The sequence below is a fragment of the Tripterygium wilfordii genome, chromosome 15 (genome assembly GCF_013401445.1).
Source record: "Tripterygium wilfordii isolate XIE 37 chromosome 15, ASM1340144v1, whole genome shotgun sequence".
NCBI classification, from domain to species: Eukaryota; Viridiplantae; Streptophyta; class Magnoliopsida; order Celastrales; family Celastraceae; genus Tripterygium; species Tripterygium wilfordii.
Window position 1 is genome coordinate 13,430,589 of NC_052246.1, and position 13,322 is coordinate 13,443,910.

General features: G+C 37.1%; 1 protein-coding gene across 4 annotated transcripts; it reads left to right on the forward strand.

The window, feature by feature from the left end:
- Window positions 1-1,066: 1,066 nt before the first annotated feature.
- LOC119980077 (outer envelope protein 80, chloroplastic-like) lies at window positions 1,067-7,085 on the forward strand. Of its 4 annotated transcripts, none has more exons than XR_005463788.1 (17): window positions 1,071-1,836; window positions 2,419-2,512; window positions 2,659-2,741; window positions 2,898-2,995; window positions 3,124-3,193; window positions 3,437-3,530; window positions 3,979-4,060; window positions 4,178-4,213; window positions 4,374-4,527; window positions 4,615-4,755; window positions 4,906-4,976; window positions 5,102-5,180; window positions 5,254-5,366; window positions 5,552-5,699; window positions 5,803-5,872; window positions 6,370-6,580; window positions 6,761-7,085. XR_005463788.1 is itself a non-coding variant. In XM_038822733.1 (16 exons), exons 1-16 carry the CDS (start codon window positions 1,231-1,233, stop codon window positions 6,522-6,524), a joined length of 2,094 nt encoding a protein of 697 aa, XP_038678661.1. In that variant the 5' UTR covers window positions 1,071-1,230; the 3' UTR covers window positions 6,525-6,697. The 4 variants fall into 4 exon arrangements, 1 of the variants encoding a protein (XP_038678661.1); XR_005463787.1 differs by having other exon boundaries at window positions 1,072-1,836; window positions 6,735-7,085; XM_038822733.1 differs by lacking the exon at window positions 6,761-7,085 and having other exon boundaries at window positions 6,370-6,697.
- Window positions 7,086-13,322: the final 6,237 nt, after the last annotated feature.

Below are 13,322 nucleotides of genomic sequence, written 5' to 3' on the forward strand. Positions count from 1 at the left end.
CGCGTGGGCCGGCTGTAACCAAGGCCCAGGACCAAGCCCAATCTCTAGGCTGATCCGAAAACCTTGGCTATTAGTTTAAGGCAAGCCTCGCGCATATATGGCACAAAGCTTGCTCCCACTCTTCCGATGTGGGACAAGGGAATGCTCCCTTTCACAGGCATCATAATATGTTCAATTTGGCCTTGACATATATCTGAATACAGCAAAAGAGAGCGAAAGAGAGAGAAACAAGACCTCACTCACCTAAAGAAAATATAACATCATTTGGACCATCAAGGTTTACTTATATTGTTTGGTGTCAATGATGCTGCAACGCAATGTTAACTCTTTTAGGTAATGGTTGGCATTTTTTCCAAAAAGGTGCCCTATTTATATTCATTATAAGCAATCATTATTGCAATGAGCAATTCTACAAATCTCAATGTTTTTTGTCACAACTATTTTAAATATTGAGATGAATGCACGCAATTTCATATGAGTTATGCGGAACCCATGATTTCACATGGGGATCGATCATGCGTGTAAATCTTAGTATTTGGGATAGTTAAGAAAAAGAAAAGAGATTAATAGCATTTTCCTATCACAAAATGATTGCTTATAATGAATACAAATAGGGTACCCTTTTTGGGGGGAAAAATGCCCACCATTACCAGAGGTCCAGAGGAATTAGTGTCTACCAGAGGAAAAATAGACATTCTTTTGATTGGTTTTACTTTTAATGATTAAAATGTCTGCAGTTAGGGTTAGGGTGTCCAAAGGCCCGTCACGAGTTGAGCTTTTAGGCCTGGTACCAATTCATAAAACCAGAGCTCGACAAGTTGAGCTCTGGGCCTGACACTTCATTTATTCCAGCCAAGTTTAACTTTGGGCCTAGATTTGGGCTGAGACTTCATTTTTCCGCGCCGAGTAGATTTGAGCATGGGCCGTGGAGTTAGGGCTGAAATGGGCCTTGTTGAGTCGGATCTTGCATGGATTAGGTTTGATTTTATGGGTTGTCAATAAATTGAATATAAATTGGAAAGTCCATGGATCCGTATTTCGGTCCTCTCTCCTTCTAAGGCTCGTTGTATTCTCTGAATCCATCTATGGAAACAAGAATTTTTTAAAGAAGACGACAGTAAATCCTTTGCTCGAAAAGTTTCGGAGTTCAGTGATCTTCAATTAGGGTTTTGCAGTAACACACAATCATTGAATTTGGTTCTTACAGTCCCCTCACAGATTCATTTCACCATGCCGAAAAACGACGATGTACGCTTCGTGTCTTCTTCCGTCAAAGTTCCACTTTTCTCTCCACCTGTTTCGCAATCTCCGTCCTTCAGTCTCCCATTCTGCTCCCAAACTCTAGCTTCGCAGTTTGGCAAATACAGGCTCTCGCTTTGCAATTTTATTGACTCACTCAAAGCGCGCTCCAACTCAACAGGTTCAACTATATCCGAGTTACTGGCCCGGAGGCCTCGCTCACATTCTATTCTTTGGGGTTCGGCGTCGTTGTCTCTTAATCAGTCCAATGAGGCAACTCAGGTGGGGTCGGACGGGAAAGAGGCGACTCAGCAGCTGCAGCTGAAGGGTGGTGGTGGTGCACACTCTGCGAGCCGACATGACGAGGAGAGGGTGCTGATAAGCGAGGTGCTGGTGAGGAACAAGGATGGGGAAGAGTTGGAAAGGAAGGACCTTGAGGTGGAGGCCATCACAGCGCTCAAGGCCAGCCGCCCCAATTCGGCCCTCACAGTCCGCGAGGTGCAGGAGGACGTCCACAGAATCATCGACAGTGGTTACTTCAGCTCCTGCATGCCTGTTGCCGTTGACACGCGAGATGGTATCAGATTGGTCTTTCAGGTAGTAGAATTATTGTCTTATTTGAAATAACTTGTTTGCATTATTGTTATTCATTATTCTATTTACTTTTGATTGCGTTTAAAAAAATTGGGAAGCTTGATATGGTCATAAAGGAAATTTCTTTTAGGGAATTATTCTAGAAATCATGTTGCAGTTGTGGTTTTCAATGCTAATGCAAGGCTGAAGATTGAATTTCTAGTCCTATATCCATATGTATGCCTTACTTGAAATTCTTGAAAGAAAAGATCTAGAGTATTAGAATGTGTCATTGATAACTGATAGGAATATCAACTCTGCCAGGGAAGTTTTTGTTTGCAGTATTATGGGACTATCGTGTCAAAGTGATTGCTGAGTACTTGTTATGCTTTTGCTAAGTCTTTATTTTAAGGATTCTAGAAATTACATGTCTGTGAAATTTGTTCCAAAATCAAGTTCATTTAACTGCAAACAAATGAAGAATATTTCTGGAATTTTGAGGAATTCTTTTGCCGCCAATTCAGCTAATTTCTATGCATTGAAAGGAGAATATTCTTATATGGTTTGTTACAGAGCAATGACTGATATTGGTTCTTATGGTATAAGGTAGAACCAAACCAAGAGTTTCATGGACTGGTATGTGAAGGAGCTAATGTTCTTCCATCAAAATTTATAGAGGATGCTTTCCGTGATGGTTATGGTAACTTTTATTCATTTTTTCATGAAAAAGTCTGTTTGTGTTCACACAATTACAACTTACAAAGTCTTTTAGTTTTCTTTTACATTATAAATTTGAAAAGCACTCATAGGAGAGCTACTTTTTAATTTTGGTGTCAAGCTGTGCAGGAAAAATAGTTAACATCAAGCGTTTGGATGAAGTAATAACTTCAATCAATGGCTGGTACATGGAGCGTGGTCTTTTTGGTTTGGTTAGTGTGTTGGTGCTTCATCTTTTGTATATTGTACTCTTGTACCTTACTTTCTATGGAATGTAGAATATAATGTAGACTTTTAGTTTTGCCATCATTGTTTGTAATTGCAGTCATTCATGTTAATAGAAAATTGTGTCGTGATCATGCTACTAGGTTTCGGGTATTGAGATCCTTTCTGGTGGTATCTTAAGGTTACAAATTGCAGAGGCTGAGGTTAATAATATTGCCATTCGATTCCTTGACCGCAAAACGTGAGACCTTTTCTTGTGTTTCCTAATATGCATGTATGTTTGATGTATTTTACTTCATGTTTCTTCCTGTTTTCCTGTGAGAAAATGATCGGGTTTATAGCTGATGTGTGAATTGATGCTGTCTTCAGTGGTGAACCAACTAGAGGGAGGACGAGACCTGAAACAATACTGAGGCAGCTAACAACTAAGAAGGGACAGGTATTGTAACAATCTCCATGAGGCCATTTGTTTGACCCCTTTGTAATCTTCTATGCACCTTCAATGGTGTCTGTTCAGTAAAATTATTGTTCATTCAAAGAGAAAAAAGAAAAAAGAAGAAGGGAGAGGTGTTTCCTTGATATAGCCTTATGTAATTGAATATCATTGAGTCATGAGGTTGGTGTGTTTTTGATAAGCATTCTGACTAACAATTGCTTTGGATGTAAAATAATTGTTAAGTAGGTTTACAGCATGCTTCAAGGGAAAAGAGATGTAGATACTGTATTAACTATGGGAATAATGGAAGACGTTAGCATTATTCCTCAACCTGCAGGAGGTAATCTGATATATTATTTGTTTGAGTAATCTAGTGGATAGACATGCATGTGTGAAGATGCTTAGTCATATCATTATCTTTAGCCTGATTACCCTTATTATGTTTTGTATAGATTCATATTATTATCATGATCTCTTGACCATATTCTCCTCTCCCTCCCTTCTCTCTTGGCCGGCCAATGTAAATCATGTATGCAGTCATTATCAAAATCTTAATGGAAACTGTTGATTTTGTACACAGAAGCTTCCGTGACATACTTTATACACAAAGCTTGGTTGTGCTGAATTGTACATTTTGTTAGTAATTGAATATTTCTCTTTCTGAATTATTCTTTCATGATTAGGCTCAATGTGTGCATGAGTGATTTGATTTGCCTTTATGTATAAGGATATTCTTACTATTCTAAAGTTATAACTTTCTGATACTTTTCTTCTTGGACTCATTATAGATACAGATAAGGTGGATTTGATAATGAATGTTGTTGAACGCCCAAGCGGAGGTTTTTCTGCTGGTGGTGGAATATCGAGTGGGCAAGTGATGTTGCTTCTCAGCTTTGTATTTTCATCCCTAATTATATGTGATAATGATCCATATTTATACGTTGTGGTATGATTGAAAAATTGCTCATGGTGATGTTTGATCTGCAGGATTACCGGTGGGCCTCTACCAGGACTAATTGGAAGGTAAATTTTGACACCACCTTGTCTGGTTGGCGAAGTTTGTGTTATATGTCAACACAGACGCAGTTTTGTTTCGCCTTCTGATTATTTACTATTGTTGCAATGACTCGTTTCGTTTCTGAATATTCCCCTTTACCCATATTCACTAATATTTGTGTTGCAGTTTTGCATATTCTCATAGGAATGTTTTTGGAAGAAACCAGAAACTGAATATTTCCTTGGAAAGGGGCCAAATTGATTCAATTTTCCGCGTAAATTATACAGACCCATGGATTGAAGGAGATGACAAAAGGACATCTAGAACAATTATGGTTCAGGTAACAAAGAACTATTAGTTTATTACTTTTAAAATAAATTTTGGTGATGGGAAGATCAATACAGTGTTAATGCCACGTCTGTGTTAGAACTCGAGAACGCCTGGAACAATTGTTCATGGTAACCAACGTGACAATAGTAGTCTGACTATTGGCCGTATAACTGCTGGTATAGAATTTAGTCGACCAATCAGGCCAAAGTGGAGTGGAACTGCAGGGCTAATATTTCAGGTACTTATACAGCAAATGCTTTGGTCAATGCTTAAAGTTGGTTATCAAGTTTTCAGATCTCTTTTGAGCCTTGCTTTAATCAATTTTGAAATGTTTATGTTTCCTTATATCATTTACTTACATATATTGTTATTAATAAAAACATGCCAGCATTCTTGTGCGCGTGATGAAAAGGGAAATCCTATTATTAAGGATTCCTATGGCAGTCCCCTTACTGCTAGGTATGCTCTTTTGAAAGCTGACACCTGTAGATTCTAAAAGTTTGACTGCCATGTTTTTTTTCCCATAATGATGACTGTGTGTGGCTCTGATATCCTTTTTTTGGTTTCCTTGTTTTGTTTTGCAGTGGCAGGCCTCATGATGACATGTTGCTCACTAAGTTTGAGTGTGTCTATACTGGTTCTGGTGATCATGGGACTTCAATGGTCAGTCATCTTATCTGATGTAGTATATGTTTTGACGTGTTTCTATGGATCCTCATTTCTTTTATCACTGCAGTTTGTAAATTTGGAGCAAGGACTTCCTGTTTGGTCTGAGTGGCTGGCTTTCAACAGAGTGAATGCTCGAGCCAGAAAGGGTGTTGAAATTGGTCCTGCTCTCTTTGTTTTAAGGTAGGGGTCTAGAAGGTATTTTTGGTACTGTAATTGCAATCATATTTGGCAGGGTGACCAATGCACTTTCATTATTCTGCTTAGATGCTATTTGTACTGTTTTCTTGAATGAAAGATCGATGTTTTTGTTAAAATGATGCAAGTGATATTTTGTTTATGCTAATTTATGTTGGTTTTGGTTGTAGTTTGTCTGGTGGTCATGTGGTAGGTAATTTCTCTCCTCATGAAGCATTTGCCATTGGTGGAACAAACAGCGTAAGAGGTTATGAAGAAGGCGCTGTCGGTTCTGGTCGATCTTATGTAGTTGGCTCCAGTGAAATGTCATTTCCCATGGTAGGCAGCAAAACGATAAATTCTTTTAAAAGTATCTAGTATTATATTTTAATAAGTGGGTGACACCCATATCTTTTTTAAATAAAAACTTTCGTTTCTGCAGTTTGGGCCAGTGGGAGGAGTTGTATTTGCTGATTATGGAACCGATCTTGGATCAGGTCCCACCGTGCGTGGTATGTTTATCTTTGCCTCTTTTGATGCTTCCCTTATTTAGTTGTTGTCTGAAGGCAAACTGTTTTAAGTTGTGAAAAAATGATCTTTCTGAATGCTGAGTGTCTCATGTGATCCCTCATCCTTCCTTCTATGGCCCTTATTTATCAATCCTGCCCGGTGATATGTTGGCCTTTAGAGCTTAGTGGCTCACGCTGAAGCTGCTCTCAATCATGCAAACCAGTTTCATCAGTCGACGAAGTTGAAACCTTGAACAGTCTTACTTACCATGGACCTTTAGATATTAAATGATCCATTTTAAACAACTGTCTTGCTGGATGAGCAGAAGTCTCTCAACTAGTTGGATTAGTGCTGTTTAGTCCTTGGGACATTAAAATCATCGAACTTTGATTATTTATTTCACATTTTTTTATATGGCATTACATCACTTAATCGGCCAGGCAGATTATTTTATTTTGTTCATCTAGCTTGACATTTACCTTTTTATTATTGCTCATAGGGGATCCTGCTGGTGCAAGATACAAACCTGGAAGTGGATATGGGTATGGGTTTGGTGTCCGAGTTGAGTCACCTTTGGGTCCTTTGCGACTCGAATACGCATTTAATGACAGGCAGGCAAAGAGATTTCACTTTGGGGTTGGCCACCGGAATTGAAACCACTTTTCCATCCTATTATTTTTGTGGAATGCTCCCTGTTGTTCTTCCTATAGGTAACCAATTTATACTTTTGTAGAAAGCCTATTTCTGGTATGGTAGTTCCACAATTTTGTTTTTGATCATTAGTTGTATTTCCATTGGCTTTAAGGGCTCACTTCTAATGGGTTGCATGTTTTTTGTTCCTGGTCTGTCCTTTGCTCCATACAGACTTCACCTGGTAATTAAATTTTGAGGAACAGTTTGTTGGGCTCTCACTTTCTCAAGAAAGCTACACATCATGGGAAAATGAGGTTGCCTTTTTGTCTGTAGTGCAACTGGCCTAACCCAGATAGGGTCATTGTAATCTTCCACGACTCCTGCAACTCACCATCACATTTATTTTATTTCTCTTAATACATGTACTACATATATATTGTCCACTGGATCACAAGCAAATGCAGATAAATAGGTGAGACCCTCTCTATGGTATACGATCATGTACTCAAATGAGTAATAAATGTCGCTTGTTGGGGGGTGGTGAACTGGTGGTGGAACCACTGATTGATATTATCTTCAAAATTATTCGAAGTGCTTTCTGACCAAACTGGTGGGGGGTAATGGGACAGTGAAAGATCAATAAATGTACATATACATATGCACGTATGCTTACGCACAACATGGTTGAGTTTGGATGACTATTTGACTGGACTGGTTGTTCGAGTGTTGTAGAATGGATGGACTTTTTTTTGGAAAACGAAGGAAACTCAACCCAATATGCCCTTCGGGGTGGATGTAAATCTCGAGCTGTCAAGACAGTTTTTATTATGTTGGCGATGGATAAGACTGTGTTGAAGATCATGTGGCTAGGGGTTCGAAAGTGAGATAAGTCCATGAAATCAAGATTTTACAGAAATATTCCAGCTCAAATTCCCTAGCTCGGGCATTGTAGGCCACACGTGAGAGATAACTAACTAGACTCTGCTAAGATTTGGGCATTAATGGATGTTGAGGATGGATCCAGTTGTTGATGACATTAAAGAAGATGATGCAATGCCTAAAAGTGAACAGTGGGTTGATAAGTAAGTTTTGTACAATTCAATCATTGCACTGTTCCTCTGCAATCCCATATGTTTCCAGAACTCCGCCTGGTTGTCTGACATGCACCCACGTGTCTTCTCTGTATTTTTGATCTGCACCATTGCATGTACACAAACCACACGTATTCTATGCGCTGCAGGACTCTTCTTTTGCTGGGCTCTTCTACTTGCTTAAATAAATAAATAGCCCTTGCCTTGGGCCGACCAATGGTGTCTAACTACAGTTCACAGTGCAAATACGTAAAGAGAGAGTCAAAGTATGTGGTACCTGCTAAGACTGTTCATGATCATAGTCCCCAATTGCAATTTGTATTTTGTAATGCTAGCACGTGCCGTGCATTACTGATTGAATTGCATCATGTAAGCAAGCGAGCCATCCTATATTGAATTTTTGGCATCATATATAGATATGTATGTAAATATATTGTCAAATACTAGTATATGTATAGTATTAGGTCATTGCCTCTGTCTTTAGTTTTTTTAACCATTATGATAAGAATCCCAACAACTAATATCCTAGTTATCTTCATTGCTTAGATATACGCATAAAATTTCATGTGCACCATATGAGAAACGTGGAATTCGTTCACAAATTCACTTGAATCTTGCGTGTCTAACTCATTAGCTACGATAAATGGAATACTAACTATTGAGATTTTTATCATTTTCATTTTTTTATGACACAAAGAACTAACACATGCAACACACTTAGACGCATGTAACAACATACACTCACAAATATACATAAATATGTTACTCGAAAGATTTGAACCTCGCATGTGGTTGCCTCTACCTCACTTGAGATGGACATAATTAAGCATTAATCCCGGAACAAAATATAGTTGAGTACTAATATAAATAAGGTTTGTGAGGATAAAGACGGATGTTCTGATTTCTCATAACATGACATGGACAGGAAGATGCATACTTCGAGGAGTACCTTACACTACTACTACCACCACATACTCGTGCTCTCTTGGAAACCACGATACATGAAATAACTAGTATAATACAAGGTTGCTTCATGTCCAATTATTGTCCATATATGAAAATTTCGACTTGTGTAATAATAAATACTCGGACTTTGCCTCATACTCCTAATGTCGGCCATATTAATTATACTTTATTTGCTGTTTTATTACTGAAAATGTGATGCTTTTTACAGGAAAATATTGGCGAAATTAACATACTTTTCGGAGAATGTTCTATTATGATAAAATAATTTTGAAAAGCTAAGACCAAATTATTATGCTTGTTAAAGTCTCTCGTGTATTCTTAGTAAGTTTATATACCACACTGCTTGACCTTTACCAAGCGATGTGGAACTTCAACACTGAATATCCAAGATAAGATAGCATTGATATCTAATTCCATAAAAGACGTTCCAAATTGTAGAAGCTAGCCCATGCATGCATGGTATGGTGTGAAGTATTGTGAATGTCTTGGGAGTGATTAGGAGTTATTTAATTAATTTTGGTGTCTGCGATTGTACGAACATTATTATAAGTGAGAGAAATCAACGTACCCACAGAAACTTGTGCATTTTTTTTAATGTCCCCTCCCTAGCTACCTTCATTTGTTCTCTCCATGCGTACATTGAAATGTGCAAGATCATATTATTTACAATTTTCAAACGAATGCCTTGCACCATCCATGCACACTCACATATATACCACTAAACGCAAAACGAATATACGGTATATATGTTGGACCTATGGTCCTATATGTCTAATTTTGATGATATTAAATCATTTATAAATGATAATAAAACATTAAAACAATATTTGATTTATATGAATTGAATTTAAATGACTATATATTTTTGAGATAGTGCTGGAAATTAAGTTTTGAAAACAAACATACATGAACTTAGTTAGAGCATTAATTTTCCAATTATCATATCTTAACCAACTTAGGTCGAAATGACTTGAAACTTGAACCACATGCACATGAAGGCTTAATATATGTTCTAGGACTATAATCATGAGAAATTAAGTGCATCACATATATATTTGGTCATATGCTTAAATTCCGCCAAAACTAGGTTTTACCTAATTTTGTGCATATGTGTTCTTTGTGAACGTGGTGAACCAAATGAACTCCGATTTAAATGAAATTTCGTGTGCATCTTAGTTTCATCACTATGAACATATTTGATTTAGTAAAGTTCAAGAGAAAATGTCATTTACACTGAGTTAGCAAAATGACTTTGAATTTACACTTAGAATTTATCGGTTTCACTATTAGTGATCAAATTGCTTGGTTGAGTGACCAAACGATTTCCGATTGTTATGAAATTTTACATGGACATTCTAATACATATAAAATGATTTATCATGCAGTAATATGAATTTTCTGGGTTGTTTTTCTAATGTAATTAACCTATGCGCTCTATATGAAGCTCTTTGAGCTTACATGCAATTGGGGAGTTCTACCTCCTATTTCCTTGTAGGTTAATCATCATTGTGGTCTCATATGGCTCAGAATTCAGTATGTTCAAGAGTGGTCGAAGTCCAGTTTCTAAGAATGAGCTTGGAGCTCTAGGAAACTATGAAAAATCCTATATTTGCCAACTTTCCACTAAGGCACTTAATCAAGTTGAATGAATCAAACATTGAGGCTATTGGTTGTGGTCTTCATGGAGATACAACTCTTTTCAAACATGTGGGACAAACATTGTCCTCTCTATCATTAGTGATATATTCTTGTTTGACATTTTCACTGAAGACATGTGCTACCAAGAAAGTTAGGTTGGTGCAATCAAACAAGATCCTTGACTAAGAGATCACTTTTGAAGTCTTTGATTCAAAATGAAGGGACAAGATGGCATAGTACAATCTACATCCATGGTTGAGAATTAAAGAGAGTTTGAATGGTCAAGATTTGAAGACATACATTGATCAAATGGTTGTGCATAAGACAACTTTCTTGCTTGCAATTTTTGACTTAAAAAAGGGAGCATGTGCAACGTCTATATGCTCTATGGTGGAGATTTGTTTGCTCAAATCATCAATGACCAAGATTAGGAGCTGCAATGGATGGTAGAGATCAACTCTTGAAGTTTGATCCAATGGCTGCAAGCATAGGAGAGAATTGCCTTTAAAAGAGGATCTTCCCTTTCATACAACTTGGAGAAGCAAATTGAAAAATTATCCTTGAGAGAAACCTCTTGCTATCAAGTTCATCAATCATCAAGCTTTCTTGCTATTTGCTACAACAATCTTCTCCAATACAAGCCTCTACAATCAAGGACTTCTCACTACTCTTGCTTTTGCAAAAGGGAAGTTCCTATATCTTTTAGGCTTTGTTTACTTACAATCTAAACCTCTCTTGTTCTTAAAATCCTATCTTTGAGAGTGTTGCTGTAATCTTGAGAGTTCCACACCAAATACCTTTGAGGTAACCTGTGAGAACCTTGGTTGAAAATCTCATTGAAAAATTCCCTTTGTTAAGGGAAATTGTAAACATTGAAGTTTGAGGGAGTTCTTAGAAACTCTTGGTGTAAGGAGTTTTGTGGGTCTCTTAAAACCACACCTTAGTGGAGTTGGGAAAATCCTAGGTTGGTGAATCTAGGTAGTAGACGTAGGAGAAGGGTCTCCGAACTACTATAAATCGCTGTGTTGATTTCTTTGTTTACTTGTTTATATTTACTACTTGTTTCAAACTGCAGGATTTTCAAAACCCTAATCTGTCCGAGATTAGCAGACTACCTTAAACTTTGAATTTTGATCTGAAATTTTGATATAGTGTTTATTAAGGTGTTGTGACATTGCATATAAAATTTCGTTGCATTTTGACATCATTTGATAGGTAAAATCTGAGTTGAAAAATCTGTGTGCAGTGTGTTGCTTGAAAATCTGTTTTGTGCAATTCTTGATTATTTGATATTTGGTCATTCACTATATTGTATCACATCTTGCATTGGATTGAATATTGATTAGGAAAATCATTAGAGTCCAAATTTGTGTGCTACTTGTTAATTGCCATTAATTTGTTTAAATTGAAAAAGGGATTCCAATTGGAATTTGGGGACACAATTCACCCCCCCTCTTGTGTTAAACTCGATCCGCCAATATATACATGGCTTTTGGCAAGAAATGAAGCCAAAATAATACATGTTTGTATTCCGTTTCTTATGTCCCAAAGTAAGGCTACTTTTTTATACTCAAAACTTTGATCGAGAGATCCTCCATGATCGATCGGTTCCCATAGATCTGATCCCTCATTAACAATGTTCGAGTCAATTTACAGCAAAGTTACATATTTTTATGTTTTATATGGTCAGGTCAACACCTAATCAAAGAGTTGACCGAATGTATGAATAGAGTAACATATAATCACACTCTTTGAAATTTAGTTTGGTTGCACAGAGCACTTCTTATATGTACTAATAAATTTATGTCTTTAAAACGTACGGTTGTTTACCGCGAGTTCCGGATTTGAGTTCTCCATCATGATGCTTCCCCATCCCGAGATGTCTAAGTAAACAGGCTTCCCTAAGCTTGAAGCAAGCATAAATGAAGTTTAAACTAGATGACTTTTGCGTGTGAATTGGACAATCTTTCGATAATAAAATGTCAAACAGTAATTGTCTCGAGTTCGAACTCGAAATTTACCAAACTCGAACCAACCTAATCGAACTCGAGCTCGAGCTCGAGCTCGACTAAAACTCGTTTCGAGTACAGCCATTGCTGTGACCGAGTCCACAATTTCAAATGAAACTCATTGACAATATTGTTCTATTTTTGTTCCAATCAACTTTCCCAGTACGCGGCCCATGTTGTGATGATCAAATCACAGCCATTCATTGATACATGATGAATTAAGTGGGCCATGGTGACATTAATCTTCGATCTACTACACTATAGAGAGAGAGAGAGAGAGAGAAAGAAGGAGAAGAATCTGGGTGGTAGTGGGTAGTGTAGCATGGATTAGGCACCAAAAGAGAGTGATGTGTTGGGATAGCCATACATTTCGTCACATTACATGCATACTAGTCAGCGACATCAAATGTGTGTTATTTCCAAGTACTGATTGATATTGTTCCCATGTATGTACTTTGTGATTAATTTGTCTTGCAACTCTCCCTCCCATCATGTATTTACTTTCCATACTCATCTTCACTTCACACAAATATTGCCAACCAAAACTGTTTCGGCAATTAATACCTCCATGACAAGATAGTCATAATAACTCTAACTCGTTAGCCGAGTTGCTTCCTGACATTCCATGAAATCGATAGATCTTAGGTTTGAAATCTATTGTCAATATTTTTGGGTCATATCTCTGGTAAGATGCTATAGTGAAGTACCATGATCCAGTGTAGGAAAATTTTTGAGGGTGCGGTGCATAGGTTTCGTTCAAGAATAAAAAAAATAAAATTAGAAAAAAGTGTTGCCCAAAAGACGAGTTATAACACAAAAAAAAAAATGTTTGGCAGGAGGTATTTTTACAAGTTAATTACCCAAATGGTTTAATAATTGAAAATTTGCGTTGAGAAAAAAAAAACACCAAACTTTAGGAGAATTTGAGTGCATATTACGTACCCAAGCAGTATCAATTGAGAGGAAACCCTAAACCAGATTGATGTAACCAAAACCCAAAATTCATTTTAAACAAATTAATTTCTTGAATGTGCATGTTTATTTTATTTACACCTTTTCAATCTCCTTTATTTTTTTATATATAAAAAAGGCATTTTGTATGGACAAGGCGATCT

Excerpts from the sequence above, each read along its gene's own strand:
- LOC119980077 (XM_038822733.1), top strand. The coding sequence starts at position 1,231 with ATGCCGAAAAACGACGATGTACGCTTCGTGTCTTCTTCCGTCAAAGTT. Across the intron at positions 3,194-3,436 it reads TAACAACTAAGAAGGGACAG|GTTTACAGCATGCTTCAAGG; the intron begins GTATTGTAACAA and ends ATTGTTAAGTAG. Across the intron at positions 5,181-5,253 it reads GTGATCATGGGACTTCAATG|TTTGTAAATTTGGAGCAAGG; the intron begins GTCAGTCATCTT and ends TTATCACTGCAG.